Genomic DNA, 25,741 nt, shown 5'->3' with positions numbered 1-25,741 from the left:
TCGTTGTCTGGGAAAAGCACCCCAGACTGGAGCAGGAAATACATCGGCACTGCAGTCAGACTAAGTTTTTATAACATTATATTACAATATTGCTTGGAACGAGTATAAATTGTTTTCCTTTTTTCTTTTTTTGTCAAAGAACTTTTTAAATGAATAGTTTTATTTAACAAGGATACTTTAAATCAAACAGAAGTGACGATAGTCATTTAAAATGTCTTAAATTTTTATTTCTAATAAATGCAGTTCTTCTGAAATCCTTCCTGTAAGTCTGTCCACTTTCCCCACCAGGATGTAGATGTCTATCTGATGGAATGAAATCCCACCTAAAAGAAACAGAAATGAATTATTGTGCAAAATATTGACTATTGTGACCTCAATTCAAATGAATAGAGTAATTTGCTTTTATTTTATTGTGCATATCATGCAAATGTGTTAACTCGACTGTCATGAACAAGCTAAAAGAATAATTTACCCAAAAATGAAAATCAGCCTGTGGGTGACTTGAGGGTGAGTACATTAATTTATTCAGGTATTTTTTATTTTTGGGTGAACTATTCCTTTAAGCTAATTTTGTCAAAATGGAAACTAAAGAAAAAAGCTATCAGAAAATGAGCAAATGTGATCAATGTAATGTGTTTTGTAACTGCTGTGTAGTCTGTTGTCCAGCGAAGGGCTCCAAAAACTGGAATGGTTTCTTAAGGTTATCTGTCGCTTTCAAGATGGCCGGCCGTTCTGCATCAAGTTTCTCGTAGGATTCACAATCTGCAATGACAAAACAACTGAACCTACTTCTGGATTTCACTACATACAAAAACATGCTGGATGACCGAGCAGCAGGATAATTAGCTGAAGGATTATTTATTAATCTTAGCCTGAAAACACAAACAGCTTATTGCTATTCATTTAAAACTGATATCTACATTTTATTTTTAGCCTTTTTCACACATTTAATGTCTGAAGCCTGTAACTGCAAACGATAGAAAATAAAACCTGAGTTTACCAACTTTACATTGTCATAAATGAAAAATAAACAGGCTTAATTCAAAGTTAACCAGCTTTTATTTGTCAAAAGCACAGAGTGACAGTGAATGAGGACGCACCAGGTGCAGCATCAATGTTGAGTTGAGTGCAGGTGAGCAGGGATCCAGTATCTGGACTGCAGGTGCTCTACAAGCTCAGCAGCAGCAGCAGCAGGGCTTCCCAAAGTACAGCTCTCCACTTCCTGTCTGAGGAACTTCTTCCTGTGCACAAAAGCATTGGTGTCGCTGTACTGATAAATGCCTCATGAACAATCATCCAGCAGGAAGATGTCTTTGGGTATCTACATCTGGAGAAACTCATTTATTCATTCATTTATTTTCTTTTTTGCTTAGTCCCTTTATTAATTAGGAGTCCCCACAGCGGAATGAACTGACAACTTATCCAGCATATTTTTTATGCAGCGAATGCCCTTCCAGCTGCAACCCATCACTGGGAAACATCCAAACACACTCATACAGAAACATACAATACAGACAATGTAGCCTCCCCAATTCACCTAAAGCACGTCTTTGAACTTATGGGGAAATCAGAGCACCCGGAAGAAACTCACGTGAACACGAGGAGAACATGCAAACTCCACACAGAAATGCCAACTGACCCAGTGACCTTCTTGCTGTGAGGCGATCGTGCTACCCACTGTACCACCGTGACGCCCCGGGAGAAACACAGTGAGAATGTTTTTTTGTGTTTGAGGGGAATCTGACGTGTCTTAAACACATTCTAATTCATTTCCAGTTTTTTTTTTTTTCTAGCAAAACAGTTAATCTGACTGCTTAACATTGAAAACTTTATTTTTAAAATGTATTACATTAATTCTAAAAGACTTGGTGTCATTCACTCTAAAAACTAGGCCAATAGTACTATTTAGTAGTCAACAATAATTCTTAAATTAAAACTCTGAACTCTGATCTTCTGCTAATGGCCACTTGGAGATTTAAGATTCCACATGTTTTAAATTAGGTCAAATTCACTTTATTTAAATGAAAAAAGAACAGACGATTGCATAAAACATTATCTTTGACGACACAACGGATATTTAGTGAGTCTACTTTCTGAATTAATCTGTGTTTTAAACAGTCCAAACTGCAGTTTACTTCTTTGTTGAATGATTCAGTAGTCTGAATTCATCATCTCACTCATTAGACATCACCACCACCTACTGGAAGATTTAGATTCTTATTTTAAGGAGTCTTATTATTTTTTAATCATATTTTCATATTTAAGTGCAATAAAGAAAAATAAACTTAATTCTTTGAAATAAGGGATAATTCAAACACAAAATAAATTATGTCATCAGTTACACACTTCCTTTAAATCCATTTAAATGCAGTTTAAATCTGTATTAATTACTTTGTATTATAGATTATTTTTGTAAATGTTTACTTGCTTACTTTTCACATTTAACACAATAATGGACAGAAATCTTATTGAAAAAATTAAATTACGTTTGATTAAAACATATAACTGAAATTACATGTTTGATTAAATAATCCATTAATTTCATTCATGTGTTTTAGTGAAATTAGACTCACCCATTTAAATATATTTTTAAATTATGGTAATTACTACATATTTTACCAATAAATATTGAATTTATTTATTTTTTGTTTGTTTTGTGTGTGTGTCCAACTGTAATGGTGTCCAGAATCAGGTGGTTTGTCTTGGTCGGGCATCTCAGCTGAGACCTGTCCACTATGGGTGACCCTACCAGTAGCTGTGAAGTACCAGTGGCATAGCTCTCAGCATCACTGATGCACACAAGCCCTCACAGCACGTCAAGCTGCAAACCATGTGAGGGACCCTAACCTAACCTACCCTAACCCAACAGCCAACACTAACAACCCTAACAACCACTAATGTGCCAAAAACCACTCAGAAGAGACCAGCAACACACAAGAAACCGCCTAGAAGTAAGTCAACATACAGCAAACCATCCAAGAGAACCCAACAGCTCAAGAGCCGAATGTCAACAGTACTGACCATCACCAAAACATCCAGCAATGTGATAAAACTTTATTGAAAAGTCAAATTTGATGTATTATAAACTTATTCTATAACTATATACAATATATACAGTATGTACATACGTGCCCTGATCCTTCATCTGGCACTAGGATGTCTCAGTGCCTGGCCTTCTTTCTTCGGGGCTCTCTGGGCAGTGGCTCTTTGCTGATGTCCACCAAGATTTGAGGAGCGACGCTGGACCCGGATCTGATCTCTGTGATGAACACACGTCCATCAGGCTGCTCGGTCTCCAGCAGTGCAGGCCGGTCCAGCTTCTCCCACAGCCGCTGCTTGATCTCCAGGCCCTGCTCTAGGTTGTACCGACCACGCCTCTTCTTGGTGGAGCCCATCACACTGTGGTAGATTTGCTGATAGTCTTGCACGCTCCGGCCATGGATGGAGAGAGGCTCCTCCTTCGGACACTCACCCACTGATGAGACTGAGGCTGACAGACGGAGGTCAGGAATAGCTGCCGCGTTTCTCAGGTGTTTCTCCAGCAGAGAAGTGTCCGACAGGCTGCTGGAGGTGTCCGGCCTGACCGCCACTGCCCGCTCCTCAACGGTAGAGACGCTCTCCAACAGGAAGTCCTTCTTCAGGTGTGCTGGAAGAGTCCTGGTCCTGCTTGAGCGTCGCAGCTGCATCACGAACAACTTTAAAACAACTTCCCAAAGTCGACAAACTTATGAAGCTCAGCCAACAGGAGGTTTGTTCAGAGTAGCGATGATCAGGACTTTATAGACAGTTGTGTGGATTTTTAAACGATCTCAGGTTGCCATAGTGACAGAATGACGAGGGTCATTTAAATGTACACAACAATGGTTATCAGCGTTAAGTCAATTAGAGCAGCACGAGCTGTGTGTTTGTACAGTGCAGTTTTTGTTAAATGGTATTAAATAAAGAAAATATCTTTATAATTATCAGGTATAATAATAGAGCACCCATATACCTAAATAAATGAATATTGTCGCCATTATTCTTTATTATATTTTTTACTTGTGAACTTGAAAATCGTCATACGTTTCATATATAAAAACAAAACGTTTTATTAGACAGATACACCCACAAAATAAGTTTCACCAAACATCTTTAGGATTGATAATATATATAAAATAAATTCAGTTATTGCAAATAAACAAATAAATAAAATACAAACCACAATAATTCTACAAAATGTTTGTTTCTCTTTGTATTTCCTGTTTATTTAAGTTTCATTAAATTGTTTCCCACAACATATTAATTTGAGTGCAGTATTTTGAACTGTCATCTTCAGGGTTGTTTTTTGTTTAAATAGTTGGTTTTGTCTTTGATACAGACTAATCTAATGTATATGCACAAATATTAATATAAAGCATCCTGTAGAAAATATTAATTTAACATTTATGTTTTGTTAATGAAGAAAAGGCCTATTTAAATCATTTAAATATGTAATTTGTTTAGCTGTATGTCAGATTTCAGGCCAGCGTGATCAGCTAAATTTTGGCTCGACTGCACTTTGAAGAACGTTGTTTCTTTTTCAGCCTGTTAACATGCGTATCATGAATGTAATGTGGAGAACGAGTGATTAAGTGCATAAACACTGTTTGACAAATCTAGACGTGATTTATCAATTCATACGTGCGACTCATTTCTGTGATTTGGTGCATTTGTCTTCTGTCAGAGTTTTCATCAATCGAGCAGCCGAACAAGGCTGATTTATACATTCAGCTCCACAGCACGATCCTCCACCATCAGGCCTGCGCTGCGCTCGGTAAAGTTTGCTGGTGACTAGTACTCCATCCGTACACACACAACCTTACTTTTGCTCATGTATTAAGAATGCACATGTATAACTTATAATAATAAAACTGTTAAATAAATAATAATCAGTCAAGGGTTTAAAATGTATTTGTTATAAAAAAAAATGTAAGTTATATATATATATAGTAGTACCTACACATTTGTTTAATCTCTGGGCATTATTACATACACACCGTGGAGAACAAAGCAGTGAAAACTCATCCCATACAGTAAGCACTGAATTCAATTTAGTTGAAGTTTTATTGTCATTTTAACAACAATTATCATTCCAAATAGCTTTAAAAATGGTAAATGCAGGGCCTATCTGCTATGCCACTGACTGTGTGTCTCTCCTCTTCCAAAAGACTGTGGGATCCTGATTTCCAAAGAAAATGCAAAATCTACTTTCATCAGAGAACATACTTTGGAGCATTTAGTAGTAGTACAGTTTTTAGCCCAGGTGAGACTCTTTTGATGCTGTCTGTTGTTCAAGAGTGGCTTGACGGAAGGAATGCAACACCTGAAACCCATGTCTTTTGTACAACTGTCAAATCAGCCATCTTCCTCATGATTGTGTATCATACTAGACTGAGAGACCATTTAAAGGCATTTGCAGATGTTTGAGTTAATTAGCTGATTAGAGGGTGACATCTGGGGCCCGTTTCAGAAAGGAGGTTAAGACTCAGAGTATTTTAACCCTAATATGAGAGGAACTCTGGGCTCTCCGTTTCAAAATGGCAGGTTTGTTAAACTCGAGAAACTAACTCTGTAAACCTAACCTGGTCAGGAGCAGGTTTTATTCTCTAAACTCTGCCAGTCTCCTGCCCTTTTTTAAAGACGAATTGGTATTTCTCACCTAAGTCGTATTTCCACCCACCTATTTTAATGCTCATTTTGGATAAGCGCATAAAAACGATTGATGGAAATGTCATGATGCACATAACTTTTGAAAATATGCATAAAACTGAGTATGGTAAACTTTTATTCGATAGAAAAGATGCGCATAAACTACGATGGAAACACTTTTACTAAACAAATTCCAGTATTCATTCATTTGTTTTCTTGTCGGCTCAGTCCCTTTATTAATCCGGGGTCGCCACAGCAGAATGAACTGCCAACTTATCCAGCAGGTTTTTACGCATTGGATGCCTTTCCAGCCGCAACCCATCTCTGGAAAACATCCTTTGCCGCATGTCTTTGGACTGTGGTGGAAACCGGAGCACCCGGAGGAAACCCACACGAACGCAGGGAGAACATGCAAACTCCACACAGAAACGCCAACTGAGCCGAGGTTAACACACACACACACACACTCATACACTCATGTGATGATGAAATTGTGTGCGAATTGACAAACTCGCTGGCTGAGCACACTGTAAAACATCCTAAATGTTGTTTTGGTCATTTATTTTAAAAAGCCTTAATCGTTTCTGTATTAATGTTATTATTAATGACCTCCAGAGTGTCTGGAGCGTGTCAAGAGCATCTGCACGATGTGTCTCATGGCTTCATACGCCATTACGCGTTCATTGTGCTTCAGCATTGGCCTCTGAGGTGCAAGTACATTTATTAAATAAAGAAAAGATTGACACCTTCTTCTACCGCAGTAAATTCTGTTTTTACTGTTGATATAGTTTAATCAGGAAGTGATGATTTTGTTCACTTTGACTCGTTGGATGGAAACGCTGCTTTATTCCCACATCATTTATGAGTTATTCTAGTTTTGCACATAAATTTAATTAATATTTTTGGATGGAAACAGCTATTGCCTACATTTCAGTCACACAAGAACTAAGTCACATGTGACATGAGAATGTCTTGTCCTTTTTTAATAATTAATTAGCTTAAATTTACTGACCTTCGACAGGGACATGTACTGTAGATTATTGGGATTATTATTCTATCTAAAAACTTGTTTAGTTCTGCTTACATTATAAATGTCAAATCAACCTCTAATAATTGATTAATAAAAAGGCAGACACACGAGTGCATTTTTAAAACTATTAAAACTGATCAACGTGTATAAAAGCGGGAACGTGTGTAAAAAATGTATAAACATCACACATAACATTACTTATTTTATTATACTTTTAATATTTAAATACTTTAAATGTAAAATTCTGCATTAACTTGAGCTGTTTTCCCACGCTGTCTCTGTTTCACTGATGCAGTGGTGTTCCTTTTTAAAATATATGCTCATATTTGCTATAACTTTGCATGAGCACATCAAGTTGTCAAAATTGTCATGGTCACTCGTAATGTTTGCGCTCCATTGATAATGCCTTTTTATAGTCACGGTGTGCACGCTTAACTCTGAGTTGGTCTAATCAAAGTTGATTGACCTAGCTCAGATCAGCTATTCTGAAACTGAAAATTCTGAGTTTTTAATCTCTCAGTAAATCAACTCAGAGTTCAAGTTTAAACTCCGAGTTGGTTGAACCTCCTTAGTGAAACAGGCCCCTGGTGTCTACAATACCAAACCTTTTTACAATATTCTATTTTTCTGAGAAACTGAATTTGGGGTTTTCATTAGCTGTCATCAATCATCAAAATGAAAAGAAATAAACACCTGAAATCTATAATGATTTAATTTAATGATTTAAGATAATAGATAATAAACTATAATTAATGCACAATTGAAGTCAAAATTATTAGCCCCCCTTTTATTAGTATTATTTTAGTATTTCCTAAATGATGTTTAACAGAGCAAGGATATTTTCACAGATAATATATATTTTTTCTTCTAGTGAAAGTCTTATTTGTTTTATTTCATTCATTCATTTTCTTGTCAGCTTAGACCCTTTATTATTCCGGGGTCGCCATAGCGGAATGAACCGCCAACTAGTACGGACAATTTTAGTTTACCCAATTTACCTTTGCCGCATGTCTTTGGACTGTGGTGGAAACCGGAGCACCCGGAGGAAACCCACACGAACGCAGGGAGAACATGCAAACTCCACACAGAAACGCCAACTGAGCCGGGGTTCGAACCAGAGACCTTCTTGCTGTGAGGCGACAGCACTACCTACTGTGCCACTGCATCGCCTTGTTTTATATCAGCTAGCATAAAAGCATTTTTCATTTTTAAACACCATTTTAAGGACAATATTATTAGCCCCTTTAAGCTATATTTTTTGATAGTCTACAGAACAAACCATTGTTATACAATAACTTACCTAATTACGCTAACCTGCCTAATTAACCTAATAAAGCCTTTAAATGTCCCTTTAAGCTGTATTGAAGTGTCTAGCAGAATATTGTGTTCTGTCATCATGGAAAAGAGAAAATAAATCAGTTATTAGAGATGAGTTATTAAAACTATTGTTTAGAAATGTGTTGAAAAAATCTTATTTCTGTAAACAGAAATTGAGGAAAAAAAAACAGGGGGGAGCAATAATTCAGGGGGGCTAATAATTCTGACTTCAACTGTATACATTATACAAGTTTCACTTTATTAATGGAATTAGTGAAATTAATAAACTTTTTGAAGATATTCTAATTATTTTGACCAGCACCTTGATGTTTCTACTCACTTTCACAGATGCAGCAGAGGTTTTTATGTATTTAGTTTAGATTTTATTTTGATTATTTATGGTGGATTTTGTGCATCATTGTCAAAATGTGGCAAATTCTTTTTATAATTTGATTTATGAATTTTGATTTATGAACATCAACTTAAGCACATACAATGAAATGAAATCAAAACAAAAACACACCAAAAAAGGTAAATAATAATGTGGCTTAACAAAAACTACATTTGTACAATCGGCATCACACAATACACTCTACTTTGAACTTAGGAAAAGAAAAAAATCAATTAGCTGAAACAAAAACTTGCTTTATAAAACATGTTCTTTGATAAATTTCCTAAATGGGTCTTCTAATCTTCTTAAACTGATTAGATGGTTAGAATTTTTTCCAACTTTAGGAAGAAGAGGACATCACAGACCCACTGTGTTGTGGTTGGAGGTTTCTGATCCCTCCACCTGAGCAATATTAGTTGTTTGATCGGATTGTACAATCCCATTGTATCTGTAAGAAAAATGTGGCAAATTCTGTTGGAAAATAACATAAAAACAAACACATAGAATAAACTGTAGAATGTGAGTAAAGCACTAAACTAGGCTATAAACAAACAAAAAAAAAAACTCCCATTAATAAAAATCTTGACTGCACAAATCTTTCACACTGCGTCTTTGTTGTGTTTGATCATTTCGATCTTTAGAGTCTGAGATGTACAATTGGTGCTCTATGCCCAAAAAGTGCTTATACAGTTAAAGTCCAAATTATTAGATCTTTGATTTATTTTTTTTCCCAAATTACATTTAACAAAGCAAGAAAATTTCCTAAGTATGTCTGATAATATTTTTTTCTTCTGGAGAAAGTCTTATTTCTTTTTTTTCTACAATTAAAATCTATATAAACGCTATATTTTTTCGACAGTCTACAGAACAAACTATTGTTATACAATAACTTGTCTAATTGCCCTAACCTAAAATAACCAGTTAAGCATTCAAATGTCACTTTAAGCTGAATAGAAGTGCTTTGAAAATATCTAGTAAAATATTATTTACTGTCATCATGGCAAAGATAAAAGAAATGAGTTATTAAAACTATTATGCTTAGAAATGTGTTGAAAAAAAAAAACTTCTCTCTGTTAGAAATTGGGGGGGAAATAAACTGGGGGGCAAATAATTCTGACTGTTTAATTCTGAATTCTTCAACTGTATATACCTGCTCAGACCTTGACTTAGCAAATAGGCTACTTCTCCACAGTGTAAATAAATCTTATAAACAAATCTTAACTTTATAAAGAGACACTTGGAGTTGTGGCCTGTTTAAAAAAAAAAGAAAAAGAAAAAAAAACAATGAACAAAATCGCATAAATTTCAGTTTTTATGTTTACAATTCTATTTCTATTATTTCTCCAAAATATCAAGCATTAAAACATTGAACTTCCAAACGTCTGGTTTCTTTAGAGACAGAAAATCAGAACAAAAGGTTCATCAGATTCCTTTAATGTTAGTCTTCAATACAAATGCATACACATCAATTTCAGCTAAAATCACATAGAATTACTATTGCAATAAACATCACAATACCAAAAAAAAAAAAAGCTGGTCTTCAAGCAGGGAAGAGGAACATTCACCACACACAGAAACACACACACACACACACACACACACACACACACACACACACACACACACACACACACACACGCAAATATCTCCAGCATTCATACAGGAATAGATAAAAATGTCAATTCACATGACTATACAACACTAACATAATGTGCTTGTGAAAGCTTGCATTCGATGACTGTAGAAATGTGTTGGCGAGAAGAAAGTGGTTTGGTCTATGTTTATTTTGTTTTCTTTTTACTAAAAGCACAAATGCCTATACAAACAAGCCAGCATTACTCAGTATAAATATTCTTCATCCAAAATCAGTGCAGCACCTTTTTCATCTGTTTATCAGGCTTTAACTGGTCTGTTTTACACCTGGTCGAAATTATGCATAGGCTTTGTGACAAAAAGCCCATTAAATCTTTGCAGTGTTCAAAGAATGTTCTTTTTTCTTGTCAATGTTGCATTTTTGTTGCCTTGCACCTCAAAGGTCCAGCTGTGAAGTACAGGTCAAAGATTCGTTTTTTGTTGTTGCTGTTGTTCCTTAATACTTTTAGATATATAAAATTGAGTAAAACATTCTTTGACGAGTGGTTCAGTTTTCTTCTATGGTGTTGTCCTTTTTTGAAAAAACAAAAGTCTCTTGGTGAACTACTGAATTCCCCTGAACAGACACATGGCAAACACCATTGCAAAAAGCTGAAGAGAAAGAGAAACACAAAGTCATCAATCATTGATTAATCATTCAAACAAAATCATTTAAACATTTTAGCTAGTTTTAGTTGCGAGCTTTATTCTGTCTCTCTGAATCACTTACGCATTGGTTTTGTAGTTTAAAGTAATGGGTTGTTTTTCTGTACTTCCAGTACTTTACCACATGAGGGCAGCAGCGATTCATATTAAATGTATTAGTCTCCTCAGCTATTTCTCAGTCAGGATCTAGCATTTCATCTTCAGCAGTTTTAACCCTGTAAGACTTGACTAATCAAAAAATAGTCAGAAAATTCAAATTTGGGATGTTTATTAAACCATTGAGCAAAAAAAAAAATAAATAAATAAATAAAATAAATAAAAAAGCCATATACATTTTTATCATGATATTTATTTTGTATCACATTTGATACATCAGGCGTTTGTGCAACTTTTTGCTCAAAACAAAGATAATTTTAATTCCAAAAAAAAAATTGCTTAACTTTTGACAAAAGAAAACATTTCAGGCGGTTTATCCCTTTATTTTTTGTTACATTAAGCATTTGAAAGTGTTTTTTTATTTCACTTTGTGGTAGGCGTACTAGTAGTTTCAGTTCTTGTTCAGGCAATTCTCTGCAGGGTTTCTGCAGGTTTCATCAAGTCAAATTTAAGACTTTTTAAGATCCTTTAAAGACCACTGTAAATCAAATTTTAGATTTATAAAAAGCTAAACAGTTGCGTTTGGCTTGACAAACAAAAAATAAAACAAATAATAGAATCCAAATGTAGTTTACGACAAAGCCACATATTTTAATGTCAATATTTTTTCAACATTTTAACTGAATGCATTTCTGTTATAAAATAAAAAGATTAATGCCTATTCTTAAATATTGTTCACTCGCCCTTACTTCTGTAAATAGTTTGAGTTTAAATGGAAGATCACATAAAGGCATATATTGCCCTGTTATTGTTATGAGGAATTATGTAATTGTTTATAGTTTTCTTTCCCTGAATAGGGAATTTAATTTTGATAATTCTCTTTAAAAATGTCTAAAAACTGCTGTGATTATATCTCTTTGCAATAAAAAAGAAGTTTTATTTAGATGGATTGTTGATAATTGGATGTGTGTTGGCCGACTGGCTAGCTTTAGTTGGACAGAGGAAAATTAAGATCTTTTTTTTTAAAAATGATTTAAGATCTACAACACAATATTTTAGTGAATTTAAGACTTTTAGGGCCTAAAATTTAGTTTTTGAAAGTTAAGACATTTTAAGACTTTTTTAAACTCCATGGACACCCTTTCTGAGATAATAATGAAGAGAATTGATATAATGTAATAGCGTACCTCGATCGTGAGCACAACAATAGCCAGGGCACCAGCAACATAGATGTACATCTCAAAGTAGTCCACAACCGCTGAATAACAGCCCTGCAGATCAACAAAAACACAACATTATTAGTCTGTACAGTAATGTAAAATATACGAAGAGATCAGATGCAAAAACCTCAAAAAGTGCCATCTGAGGTTTGTGCATCTGAACTCTACATTAAATTGTTTTGAAATCTAGAAAAAAACAAGATATACATGTCTTAATTTAACACGATTTGAAGCTTAATTATGAATAACTTTTGAGCTTCAATTATTATTCAGTGAATATCGTTCATTGTATTCTAATTTGTAAACTAATTTGTTTTTGCAGCTTAATATTGTTTCTGTACTGTAATCATGTAGGATTCTTTGATGAATAGAAAGCGTGGTTCTTTTTTTTAATCTTTATAAAATTGTCGGTTTTAAACTGAATGCATCTAAAAGTGAAACAAAAAAGTATTTATTTGTCTTTGATGACTGGTGTGCTTGCTAGTCAACAGCATAAATACAACAAACTAACCGAAAATGAATCCTTGTTAAAGGACTATAGGCAATATAGACATACAGTTACAGCATGACTTTATTTACAGCTGCTTTGAAATGATGGGCAATGAAAAGAAAGAATTGATCTGGACTTAATAATGATCTGCTCTGTATGACAGAGACTTACACAGCTACCAAATACCTCCCGGACTTGGAATAAAGCACTTTTATTATAATCATTTTTGAGTCTAAGCAGCTGTGACCACATTGAACTTTCTAATGAGTCAAAACATCTCATTGTGTATTTTGTAGATGCTACTCATATGGGCTTAGAATTAAATGAGAGTGACGAAATGAACAAATCTAGATTTTTAATGACATGTTATGAGTCTAAATAACAAGAAATGTTTTTTTCAGTTCAGTCGTCCACTACAGGGCTGAAAACCAATGTGAGCCCTTACATAAAATGAACAAGCATCGCTCGCTTTCGCAGAAACACTCACATTCCCCAGACACTGAGAGCATGGAAAAGCACTAGTCAGCACTACTGAAGTTACCTCTTCCTGTTTTTCTGCTCTGCTTGAATCTGAGCTAGCTTTGGAGCAGGCTGAGGGGATGTGACGTACTCTACCTTGTTGTTCCGGTACAGCATGCTGCCCGACAGGCATTCCTCCCGGTTACTGAAGCCTGATTCTCCAACATGATTATTCCTCCGGCAGCAGGCCTCCGGCACCATTTCACTAGGGTTTATGATCCTGAAGATGCTTTCCTCAAAGTCTTCTGGACTGTTCACTCCACAGCAGTCAAACTAGAGAAACGCAAAGAAGGACAAATTTGACTTTAAATGAGACAGATTTCAGCTTGGCTGAATGTTGAAGCTGTGCTTAAAGCTTAGTTTACTCCGAAAAAAAAGTAATGGCATTATTTTTGCTCAAACTTGTGAAGTTCAAAACCTAAGACATCTATTTAGCTTCAGAACATTCAGATCTTCATGGTCTCTTTAAAGAATGTCTACTAAAACTACTTGTTACTACTACTCTTCGACTTACGTCTATGCAAAACAAAAATACATTGCTCCGGGTATGTTTTGTTGCACATTTCAGAAACAAATCCACTAGAGGGCACTGTGTTCATTTTTGTAAAAAAGGCAGGGCTTGATGTACAGATCCTTTAGTGAACAACTTATCTAAACCCTTACTTAAATGCAACCAATAGTGTTTTTAAAACAAATGTAAAAACGTGCTCCATATCCATGTAGCTTTACCTTGATTTTACATTGCTTTTATATGTTTTGGGGAAGCTTGCTTCTTCAGAAACAATCCTGAGTGCTCTGAATCACAAATACAACCCCGTACAAAGTGAGCTACAGGGCAAACTGACCACACCGTAAATGTTGGAAAATGTATTCGATTACAAATCATAAACACTGTTAAGTTGTTTTGTGGTATATATTTGGTGTTACGCCAAATAATCCTTTATTTGTTGATAACGTCCAAGTAACTATCATTAGTGTGAAATGAAACAACATTTGTTGGCATCATACTGGCCAATGGCATTCAATTTTCCTAGAAACTGAAGTCAAATGAATGTTTAAATCACTTTTATAAAAAATATATATGCTAACGTTTGTGAGTTTCTATTGAAAAAGTAAATCAAGGGCTTCAAAACAAGACCACTGTTTTAGAAAATGTAGCTTTTATTAGCATTTGAATATTGATCAGTAAACACAAACAGAAGCTCAATAATACATGTCTGATAGACAAGATCAAATCTGACTGATTGTTTTAGAAGCTCTAACCTGCTGTGTGACTCAGAGGAATGGACTTTGGTGGTTCTTGGCACATTAAATAAACATGCCTGAGCTTATTTGACCTAATTTTATAGCTGTGAACATTGGTAGCAGAAAAATGTTTTAATGCGAATAAAAGTATCATTTAAAACAGCACATTGTTTCTTTTCCGATGACTTGGATTAAATGCGCTATATGAAAGTTTTTAACTCTTCTAAAGCATAAAAATAACATAATGTGTGTGCAGATGTTTAAGAAACATGCTAAGTGATCATTCTTGTTTATCTGATAAACAATGCTGAAGTCAGATATTCTGCTTTGAAAATGTGAGCTGCGTGCCGAAATGTCTTTCTTTGTGTTGGTCCTTTCACCTGGCCCACTGCCAAATTAGCCAATTATATGTCAGCGTCTACATGTGGTGGTTATTAATTAGCAAATAAAATAAATATTACAAACATTGAGCAGGTTACATAGTGTAACCCTGTATCCTAACAACACGCTACGTGATGAGATTTGCAGTGATAAGCAATTTGGCTGTTTGCACCAGATGAAACAAGACAGTAATTTAAATATAGCCATTCAGAAGCATAGAATAGTGCACTTACTGCACTCCAACAAAATAGTAAGGTTTATAATCTAATCTTTAACATTATTAAATGTACGTGCTGAATCATTAATATTTGTTGGCTTTCATTGAGTCACAGTTCTAAAGATCAATTTCAAATGGTTCATTTTATTTCATATTATATATATCATATATTCATTTTAGTTCATATTATTTTTATTTAAGATCTGAGGTGAACTATCTGCTGCTGATATTTTTAGAAGTGTGGCAATAAATGGCATGTAAAATAAATTTATATTATTAGCATTTAACACTAAATAAAAGCACATAAGGTGTACCTAAGGAGATCAGTAGCTATGTTTACATCCAAACATGCTAATGAACTTTATGCACAAAACTAAATTATCGCATAAAAGATGTGCAAATAAAGCAGTGTTTCCATCCAATGAGTCAAAGCGAACAAAATCGTCACTTCCTGATTAACTGGCGCCAAATATCAAAGGTAAAAATGGAATTTTGCAGCAGTAGAAATAGCTGCATCAATCTTTTCTTCATCTAATAAATGACTTGCGCCTCAAAAGGCAATCGTGACACACAGTGAACGCGCAGTGGCCTTAGAAGGTGTCAGGCGCTCTTGATTCTGGAGGTCATTAATAATAAAAGAACACTAATACTGAAATGGTAAGGCGTTTTAGAATGACCAAAACAACCTTTCAGATGTTTTACAGTGTGCTCAGCCTGCTGGTTTGTCCATTCACACACATTTTTATCATCACATTAGGGCTGGGCGATTTTTTCTATTTTTTTCGATTAATTTGAATTTACGTTTTGATGATGATTTCATTCAATATTAAATCAAGAAATTGCGATTTTTAAAAAATATATTTGATACATTTTAATGGCACCAATGCGCTTTGGTTCACTCTCTGTATGAAGCAGGTCACACACTAGAAACGCCACTCGGCGACGCGCCGCGCAGCACCACACAGCATCATGGATTTTACAATTCTAAACAGATTTCTATAAACACATCGGCGCCGCCCAGCCACAATTCAGGACGCAGGTCATATTTCAGCCACGCCACATAGCGCTATCTGATTAGTTTCATGTTAAATATTATGCGAATGTGCGCATCTGGTGTGTGATAGTTTAAACTGTCAAGTGCACGCCGTGTCGCGGCGCTTCTGGTGTGCGACCTGCTTGACTGTCTGTTAAAGCTTGAAGTCATGTAGGATTTTACTTGTTGCATTAGTTTGAATCACGTCTGTTTGGTTTGTTAAGACATATTCCCTCATCAAGTCGATAAACTCGATCTCAACATGTATGAAGGACGTAAAAACCTGCCATGTTAAAAAACTCACTGATCTTAGTTCGAACCGCGCTGATCTTTTGGTTTGAACACGAGCAGAGGTGAGCAGCTGTAACAATGAAAAGTGAAAGTACCCGCCCCCATGACGTCATTTAGCAGACCTAGTTGAAAACGAGACAGATCAGGCAGCATAATACAGAGAGAGCTGCAAAGCGCATCAAATGATCAATATTTAAAAGTGGAAAAAAGAAAAATAGATTAAATATATTATTTTATATTAGACACACATCTGGTGCTTTTATTTGCTCCTGCTATACATCTACAACTTCACGCATTGGGTTAAATTAGGCTTTACAGTTTTCATGTTCAGTCCTTTTCTTCCCTTGTATCTTTTTAAGAAAAAGGCAGCAGCATTACAACCTGTCATTCAATCAGAAGAAGACAAAGTCAAAACCGAGCTGACAGCCAATCTTTCCTAGGCTCTGCAAAACTTGCAAAAAAATACCCCTGTATTCCTGCAACTGCAATATTTACTAATATTTTTTATTCTAATCTTCTGCATTGATATTTAACTCGTGAATTTGTTTATATTTATTTACACCTTGTTGACCAATCTATGTATGGCATTGCCATTAAAAATACAATGTTCATTAACCAGATGGTTTTTCAAGTTACTTATAAAGAGAATGTTACTTCAGTCATGAAGTTGTAATGTTTTAAGTTGACTAGTTACAAAAAAAAAAAAAAAAAAAAACATTTAATCGAAATGGTGAATCGGTCAAACTTTATAAAAAACCTAGATTTATTTTTTTGCCAAATCGCCATGACCTTTTTTAATGCGCACACTGGATTTTGTGGAGTAAAAGGGTTTCCATTGTAGTTTATGCGCATCTTTTCTTATCCAATAAAAGTTTATCCTACTCAGTTATGTGCATATGTTGTTTATGCGCATTTTCAAATTTTAAGCGCATCATGGCATTTCCATCAACCGTTTTTTTATGCGCATATGCAAAAGGTGCATAAAAATAGGTGGATGGAAACATAGCTAGTGTCAGTTTTTTGTTGTTCAGAAACTCATTGGCCAACCAGGTGAAAACGGCAGCAGGAACTGATCAACAGTTCAGCATTGAACAGTGTAAGGACCTCAATATAGCACAGTCTCTCAATATTGAGCGAAATTTAACTGATAGTTCCTCTGCAGTGACCAAACCTTTAATCAGAAGAAAGATGACAAAAAAAGACATACTGTGTTCATAATAGCGTTCCAAGTTGACGTGAAGACATCAGTGTTGTTGTAGCCTTGGTAGTGTTTCTTCAGCTCCTTAGTGAAGTATTCCCTGGTCAGCTACACAGACATCAAAATATTAGAAATATTAGCAGCAAACCAAAATGGAATACAAAAATCTGCCTCAACGTGTTGGAAATGGCCACTCACATGCTCCCGGAAGATGAAGGCGAGAATGGCGGCCGCCAGCTCTGCCAGGAAAATAATGAGGATCAGCATGAAGAACTGCAGAGAGAGAAAGAGGAAGATTGTGTCACACACTCAGTGTTTGGGTCTGACAAGGGTATTTACTAACAGGCCAATTCTGCTTGTCTGTATGAATAACTGCAGATAAATGTGTTCAGCACTACAAAATGGGAGTGAAAATAAGCTATAAATATACCAGCTTATGGGCAAACCAGCTCCATACAAGCTATACCAGCTTTAAGTCAAGGAAAACTTTTAGAAAACAGACAATTGACAGGATTCAACCCTCATCAAATAGGAATCATTTTCAAATAGTGTTAATAATAGCTCTAAAAATGTGTAAGTTCACTCGAACAATTCAGTTTGAGTTCAGTGTTGAATCAGTTCAGATTGTTTTGGTACATAACTGTAAGATTTGAGAGACACATTTTAAACATAAGGTTACTTATTGTTAACAATTATTATTTGTGTGTGTTTTAGATCCAGTGACTGTGAGCATTTCATGTTAGTTTTAAGCATTCAGGCATAATAAAATATATATGTATACAATGAAAACTATATAGTATTTTTTATGTTATTATTCAGTTGGTGTATTTAAATACTGCTAAACTCCTAAAATTATAAATGTGTTTTATTTGTATCATTTCTCTATTGCACTGATCAATGCTTGTTATTGATTTATTACATTTTATGCAGATACACACCATTACGAATGTATCTAAAATTACTATTTTTTTCTAAAAATTTAGAAATTGATTTCATCTGGTAAAATTATATGCAACATTGCAATATATATATATATATATATATATATATATATATATATATATATATATATATATATAAATATAACATCCCAATGTCCCTAGTTCCAATATCCCTAATATAATAATATCCCTAATTGTTGCCATCTAAAGATGCTACGATAATAGTTTTTGTTTGTATAATTATAGTCTGAGGAATAATCACGGTTTCACGGTTACTGTGCGTTCACTGATTTTAAAACTACTAGTTTCTAAAATCACATGAAAGCTCCTTATATTTTAAAGTGTTATTTATTGCTGCTCATTAAACAAATAATACTGTACAACACAAAATAATAATGATGAAAAAACAATAGTCCATTTCTCCTGGGACTTAAAAATTGGTGAAAAAAGTTTCTGACATTTAAACAAGTAATAACTTTAAACTGAAAACAAAAAAATGAATAAATAAACAAACAAATAATAAATGAATAACTAAACAAATAAATACAAAAACAAATAACAAATATATAAATAAATAGATGTAGAAATAAACAAATAATAAATAAATAAACAAACAAACAGTATTTGTCTAATGTAAATCTATTATAAGTATTGTTTATGTAAATGTAAGTATTTCCCTTTTAAAGAGAACAAATGTAGTCAAAGACTACACTTTAGATCAACTATATTACAAAAATGTTTGGTATTATTTTGTATTATTTTCCTTTTTGGATGCGAGTAGAAATGTGTATAAAAAGCGCGAGTGTGTTGCAGTGCGCACATGTCGCTTCCAATAGAGGCGCACGGCTTGTGCTCGCATATTAGGAGCGACATGTGTGCGTTGCAACACACTCGTGCTTTTTATACACATTTCTACGCACATTTACATACACATCTACTCGAGTTTGCGCTTGCAAAAAATGCAAAATGTGAACAGCCCTCATCATGGCATCAGCCATCGTTAAACCTTGTGTGCGTGTGTGTTAACCTCGGTGTACAAGCTCAGAACCTTAAACTAGCGCACAGTTGGCATACTGTAACTTTGTTTATTTGCAGAAGTTTTGTTCTGTGCCACGGTATTGAGAAGCCTTTAATTAACCTTGACAAATTAAATAGTGGTTAATAGTGAAATCAGTTAATTGTTGCATCCCTATAGCCATCAGAACAGAAATGAAAGCTGCTGCTCTCTGGAATACTCATGTTTGTATCATAACAAATAATTAATTGGGTTTATAAATAACAGAATAATTAATCCATTAACTATTAATATATAGCCTTTTATGCATTTATCTTCATAGAGCAGCTCTCGTTGGTACATTTCTTTCATGAAATACAGGTTTATGAATGTTTTATTTAATGTATTAATGTGCTGTTAATTATTTGATATTATTGAAAGCAACATACAGAATCAGGATTTTAGTCACAAAAGTAAGTGTAGCATGATCAGACTGTATGAGTGATGAAAACAACTCATTACTAATAATCTACTTTCATTTTACAAATAGATCATACTGTTAAAATGATGTACATTTCTAAAATAAAGAAAAGACAAAATTAGCTGTAACATAAATTTTAAAAAAAAATGTAATCATAGTTATTAAATTGAAACATCAGAAAAAAAAGATATCATACACCAGCCTCATCAGGAATTTGGTTGAAAGTAGAAAAAAAAAAGAGATGGACTGAAACACATGGCACAAACAGTAGTGTATACTTTCAATGTGATCAACCAAATTGCATCTTAAAGCTAGGTGTGAACAGAGCTGAAAACCTCCTGTAAATGCTACTTACAAAGAGCAGCAAACACTTGTTTTCTCGTATGGCTCCACAGCAGCCGAGGAAACCCAGCAGGAACAGCATGCCTCCCATGGCCAGGATGATGTAGACGCCCGTGAAGAGAAGAGGGTTTGCTGCCACAATCTCCCTAAATCCTGTGGGGTCCACAACCACCCAAACCCCCACACCGAGGAGGAACGAGCCACCCAGCTGAGGAGATGGAAAGAGAAAAGTCATTAAATCTTGCTATTTTTGTGTCAGTTTCATTTTGGTACATAAAAACATTGAATCCTTTTCAGTTTTCATTCATTCATTCATTTTCCTTCAGCTTAGTCCCTTTATTAATAGAGGGGTTGCCACAGCGGAATGAACCACCAACTTATCCAGCATATGTTTTACACAGCAGATGCCCTTCCATACACACTCATTCATGCACATACACTAAGGCCAATTTAGTTTATTCAATTCACCTAAAGCTCATGTCTTTGGACTGTTGTGGAAACTGAAGCACCTGGAGGAAACCCACGTCAATGTGGAGAACATGCAAACTCCACACAGACATGTCAACTGAACCAGCCGGGACTTAAACCAGCGACCTTCTTGTTGTGAGGCGACAGTGCTAACTATTGAGCCACGTGTCTCCCTTCAAATATTTATCATTCATTAATGAGAGCAAGGACATTTTCACAGCATGTCAGATAATATTTTTTTCTTCTGGAGAAAGTCTAATTTGTTTTATTTCAGCTAGAATAAAGGCAGTTTTACATTTTTGTAAAAACAATTTTGGGACAAAATTATTAGCACCTATAAGGTCATTTTTCAATTGCTGAGTCAATAGCTCAAAACACTCTATGCGCGCCGCTTCATACAAAAATTTAGACAGTGCCCTCTAGTGGATCTAGTTGATTTCCTACTTGAAATGTGCAATGATGTGTACCCAGAGCAACGTATTTTACTTTTTGCAAAAATATAGGCTGAGACATGTATTTCATCTATTTATATACATGTATATAAACATTATGTACAACATTATGTACACATAATAAACATAAGTTCTGTCATGATAATTATTAGAGAGATTTAACATTGTTATGCATGTATGTATGACTATGTTGATGTGTTTGGTCTTGGCGGCATAAATCTACTAAGCTGCTGTTTTGATTATTGGCGCAGACTAAGTCCACAGACTTGCTAGTAACTCATAGACATGCTGTCTTGCGTACAACACACTGCTGCTGCAAACATAACACACATATAACCCCATAGCAGATCTTTATACAAGTGGAGCTGGGGTGGAGGAGGGATACAATAACACACTGCATATACAGATGTCACCACTTCAAAATGTTCCCTCTGCCGCCATTGTTAAAGCCGCCGCGAAGGTACCTACTTGCACCAGCAGCTTTTGGTGGCTTGGTGGCGCTTAACCATATCTTCAGCTTTGCCTTTTCACAATAGGATGGCACTGTATGAGTTCTGTACCTCATGTGATGTGATGTGTTCAATTAAAATATAATTTTGTTTGGTTGTTTCGGTTTTCTTAGTGATAACTATGTTTTTATACTATACTGTATGTTTTAGAAAAGATACAATAGATAGTGAGAAGTATAGCCTTAGGCTGCAAAAATTAAGCAAATATAAGAATGAAGTTGTTTAGCCTTTATAGTGCCCTAGTAAATTGTGTTGGGGTGAAAAGAATGTTTTGATTTCTTTGACCATCATGGCGCTGTTACTACTTCAAATCTTAAAGGTGCGCACACTGCAAGATATGAAAACCGCGGCACAGCACACACTACAAAATAATATTAAGGTTTCTGAAGCACATCACCTGATTGCAGTATAACTTGCTTTATCAATAATTATTATTGTTTATTATAGGCTAGGTTACACATTTTTGACAATCTGCCACTACATGCAAAACACTCTCATGCACTCAAAATAGGTTCCCTTTTACAAAGCTATTAGTGGCAGTTATGAATTAAATAAATGGGCATTTCCGCAAGCAAGGTGAGCCGCATATTATTTATCCTCTTTATAGCAAGCTCACTGGCTGCTGAAGTGACGGCAACCAATCACCTGTGCCATGTAGTAGGGCTGCATGAATAAACGAAAAAAAAATTATTTTCAATTATTTTCAGCCAATTATATTTTTAAGTTCGGAAAAGTTTAAGTTTCCAAAATATATCAAAATACCTTCTTTTTTTAACAAAAAGAAAATGATACATGTATTCAAAACAACATGACTGAAATGATGACAGAATTCTTTCTCTTCAGGTAAAAATGTACTAATTACTTGATGAGTGATGCTGCAGAAGTTAATGCGTGATGATTGGTGGCACAAAAATAAATACACACATTCAAAACATAATAGAAACCAAATAGGTTTTCCGTATAATAACATCCAAATAGTGTTCTTTAATTAAAAATAATAATAATTAAATCTAGAAAAAAAAGAAATAACAATTACTGATTTATTTACACTGCACTATTAACGATCGTGATAAATATGAAAAGTGATTGTGCGCCACAAATTGCTGAGCTGTTCACACGTTACTTGCTAAAGTGAACACAAAGGTTAACATGCCACTGAGCCGAGAGAATACTAATGGGCTCTACTGTTGAAAATAAATCATTTCGGAGGTAACGGCTACCGAAAGTGAGAGGAAGGGGGAAGGTGAATGGATAGAAAAGCACAAGGAGTTTTAACAGTGGAGTGGGGGTTGGGAAACACTGCTGTTCCGTTGCAGCTTCCCCACAATCCTCTACCTGTCAAAGTGATACCCTTCCACCATCACACACACACACACACACACACACACAGACTGGTGATTAAGCAGCTCAAGAAGTGTGCGTGTGTATGTGCGTCTGTGTGTGTGGGTTTGTGTGGTGGGTTTTGAGATAAGAGCCTCACACAAAAACATGGTTCTCTCTCCTGTGAGCCAAACCTGGATTTCTTTTCATGGCAGGCATTAGCAATGTGTCTGTCAAGCCGAGTCCTGTCACAGCTGCTATTTTTGTCATAAACAGATTTGATAAACACCTTGACTGTATCACTAAACTGCGGCTTTTAATAGTTTTTAGGGTTGAATGAATGTAAGCAGCTGTTTTCGGCTTAATAAATGAATCCCAGAGAATCATATTAACATTTATTTGAAGGAAAACAAGCTTGTTTACTGTTAGCATCATGCTTACACATGTACATTGTATTGTTCTCGCTGTTGGGAGGTAATTAATTCAGTCAAATGAAATGAGTCCAAATCTTCCTCAGTCTATGCCAAGCCCACAGTGGGCATTTATGTTGTCAACCTAGATGGATGATCAAAGAAGCACTTTCTGTCTCCTCCCTCTTTCTCTGTCTCTTTTTTTTGTTGTTGAAATGTTTAAACGTGTACTTGAATTTGGAAATAAAGTAAGTTCCTTAAGAAATTAAAATATTTATTTATTTATACAACGGTTCTGTCTATTTCTTGATAGCCATGCAATATTCTGCAATAACAGCACTCTTAAAGCCATTTCGACCTTGTGTATTACTCCACCCACATAGAGTGACAGCAGTTAGAATCACTACAGTTTGACAAATATTGCAGCTGTTGGACAACAATGTACTTTTTTAGGCGAGAATGTAGTTGTTGAGATTGCAACCATGCAGTTTATTTATGAGGATAGCGCATATGTTAAAAAGTTCAGAGATTCAGCACGCTGGCGGCCATCAAATTGTCATACTGAGCAGAGCAAAAACAGTTGCACCACAAGATGGCGTCAAAGACCGCATAAGACATCCTTAGAGGTGAAAAAATCTGCCTTTGTATGTTGTAGTTCTGTATTTATTGTACAGACATATCAAGCTGAGAATATTCATTCCCGGGCGAGCGTGGCAGGAATTGCAGGATGTTGCTGGAGTATTGCTAAGTGATGTATGTGAAAGGCGTGTTTTGGGGGTGGTGGGGGGGTGTTTGTGTTTGACAGAGTGTGCGTGACGTGCCTAAACAGCAAGAAGGGATCAGGTGGGGAGGGGTGAGAAGGTAGCGTGACATATTTGAGGACCGGTAGGGACGCACACGATTTCCGGGAGATTATCACTTGTTTGCGAGCATCCGGGAGTCTCTATGCATTTGCGGGAAACTCCCGGAGCTTCCGGGAGACTTGAGATATCTGATAGTAATCTGCTAATGTTTGCTTTGTTTTGGCTTTTTCAGGGTTAACTATTGTGATCTCCCAATTGCAACAGATAAATACTGCGAAATCTTTGTAGACTGATGGCATTTCATGTTATTCAGCCTTATAATTTTAAAATGTGAGCAAAATCACCTGTTTTGTCATCACTTCAGATATTATGCTAGAAAATCATTCAAAGACTAGTTCTAAGGTGATGTTGGTAAAGTAGCAATGGATTCTTCTTTTCTGATGGTCAGCTGCAGATGTGAATGAATGGTGGAAGAAAGTACAAAAGAATTTTTAGACTCTGTTTGATTTTCATTTTTATATACATGATTATGCCATTTATGCATTCATCATCAACTTTTGTATAAATGCAACACTAAGGCACTTGGCCTGTGACCTTGAGCAACACATGCCTCCCACCATTGCTGATATATAGCCATATAGTATAAATGTTTTATGATTTACAATTATTTAAAATTAAGTTTTTAAAAATCTTAAATATTTCTATTGCCTTTTAAATATGTTGAAAGTTATAATGCTTAAATTAACACAATAATTTTAACAATCTACTTAGGCTTACAATTCTTAACTTTTCCTAACTATTGTGATAATCAGGTCACTTCATTGAATATGTATTATACACATAGACGCCACCTTTGTGAAAGTGCACTATATATTGTATAACTGCTGGTTATCTATATACTGTATATTAAACTTAAATATTTGCTTAATTTTAACCACTTTAAATCATTATATGAACCATAATCATAAATAAACAAACAAACAAACAAACAAACAAACAAACAAAAAAACAAACAAATAAATAAATAAATAAATAAATAAATAAATAAATAAATATTCTGGCATACGATCACATTAGGGAGGCTATCAACGCTGGGTTTTTATAAATGAGACTCTTGGTCCATGGTCCAAGCTTGCTTAGCATTTAAACTAATTTTTAAGAATAAATTTAAAAATGCTAAAGAAATTAAATTGCCTTTCATCATGTTTTATTTTAAATAATGTATACTCTGACAAACTAACAGAACATGTAAAACAATATCTCGTGCTTGTATTGGCTGATTGGAAAGTAGATGCTGCACACTGGTGTGGATAGACGCCCTACTCATGGCTGTGAAGTGCTTTGGTGTATGGCCATAGACAATAAATGCTCTACATAAATACAAATTACACTACATTATATCACATTGTATATGCTCATTGTACATGTGCATAACTATTTGCATTTTAGCATTTGAGACACATGATGAGGCGCGTCAGTGCGCTGATCATGTAACATCATTTTTGATCGAAAATGTAAGCCATACCTATTCCCTACCTCCAAACCCAACCATAACTGTAAATTATTATCAAAATCAGAAGGTAATAATAACTCATGAGGATAAGAGGGGATAATATTCATGTAGAGAT

At 35.1% G+C, this 25,741-nt stretch overlaps 2 protein-coding genes and 1 long non-coding RNA gene across 6 annotated transcripts in view; 1 reads left to right on the top strand and 2 right to left on the bottom strand.

The window, feature by feature from the left end:
- Window positions 1–205: 205 nt before the first annotated feature.
- On the bottom strand, window positions 206–4,629 carry LOC147832845 (uncharacterized). Of its 2 annotated transcripts, XM_087293242.1 has the most exons (4): window positions 3,129–4,629; window positions 1,101–1,241; window positions 645–762; window positions 206–323 (listed from the first exon to the last, which is right to left on the bottom strand). In XM_087293242.1, exon 1 carries the CDS (start codon window positions 3,684–3,686, stop codon window positions 3,162–3,164), a length of 525 nt encoding a protein of 174 aa, XP_087149368.1. In that variant the 5' UTR covers window positions 3,687–4,629; the 3' UTR covers window positions 206–323; window positions 645–762; window positions 1,101–1,241; window positions 3,129–3,161. The 2 variants fall into 2 exon arrangements, with proteins under 2 accessions (XP_087149368.1, XP_087149367.1); XM_087293241.1 differs by having other exon boundaries at window positions 206–762.
- LOC147832844 (uncharacterized) lies at window positions 3,478–7,398 on the top strand. Its single transcript, XR_015515082.1, has 3 exons — window positions 3,478–3,748; window positions 4,703–4,805; window positions 5,187–7,398. It is a non-coding gene; the product is annotated as an uncharacterized LOC147832844 (long non-coding RNA).
- A 2,425-nt stretch (window positions 7,399–9,823) lies between these two features.
- Window positions 9,824–25,741, bottom strand: part of tspan18b (tetraspanin 18b) — an 81,248-nt gene continuing 65,330 nt past the window's right edge. For all 3 annotated transcript variants that reach the window (NM_001002439.2, XM_087291870.1, XM_087291871.1), the window contains 6 exons: window positions 20,165–20,359; window positions 17,592–17,666; window positions 17,403–17,501; window positions 13,125–13,301; window positions 11,987–12,070; window positions 9,824–10,649 (listed from right to left, as the gene is read on the bottom strand). In NM_001002439.2, the coding sequence (NP_001002439.2) occupies window positions 10,602–10,649; window positions 11,987–12,070; window positions 13,125–13,301; window positions 17,403–17,501; window positions 17,592–17,666; window positions 20,165–20,359 (678 nt within the window). In that variant the 3' untranslated portion in view covers window positions 9,824–10,601. The remainder of the gene's footprint in view (window positions 10,650–11,986; window positions 12,071–13,124; window positions 13,302–17,402; window positions 17,502–17,591; window positions 17,667–20,164; window positions 20,360–25,741) is intronic.

This window comes from Danio rerio, chromosome 18 (assembly GCF_052040795.2).
Source record: "Danio rerio strain M-AB ecotype USA chromosome 18, GRCz13ab, whole genome shotgun sequence".
NCBI classification, from domain to species: Eukaryota; Metazoa; Chordata; class Actinopteri; order Cypriniformes; family Danionidae; genus Danio; species Danio rerio.
This window is presented reverse-complemented; position numbering and strand designations above follow the sequence as displayed.

What these genes read in the sequence shown, in the direction of transcription:
- LOC147832845 (XM_087293241.1), bottom strand. Translation starts at nt 3,686, where the DNA reads ATGCAGCTGCGACGCTCAAGCAGGACCAGGACTCTTCCAGCACACCTG.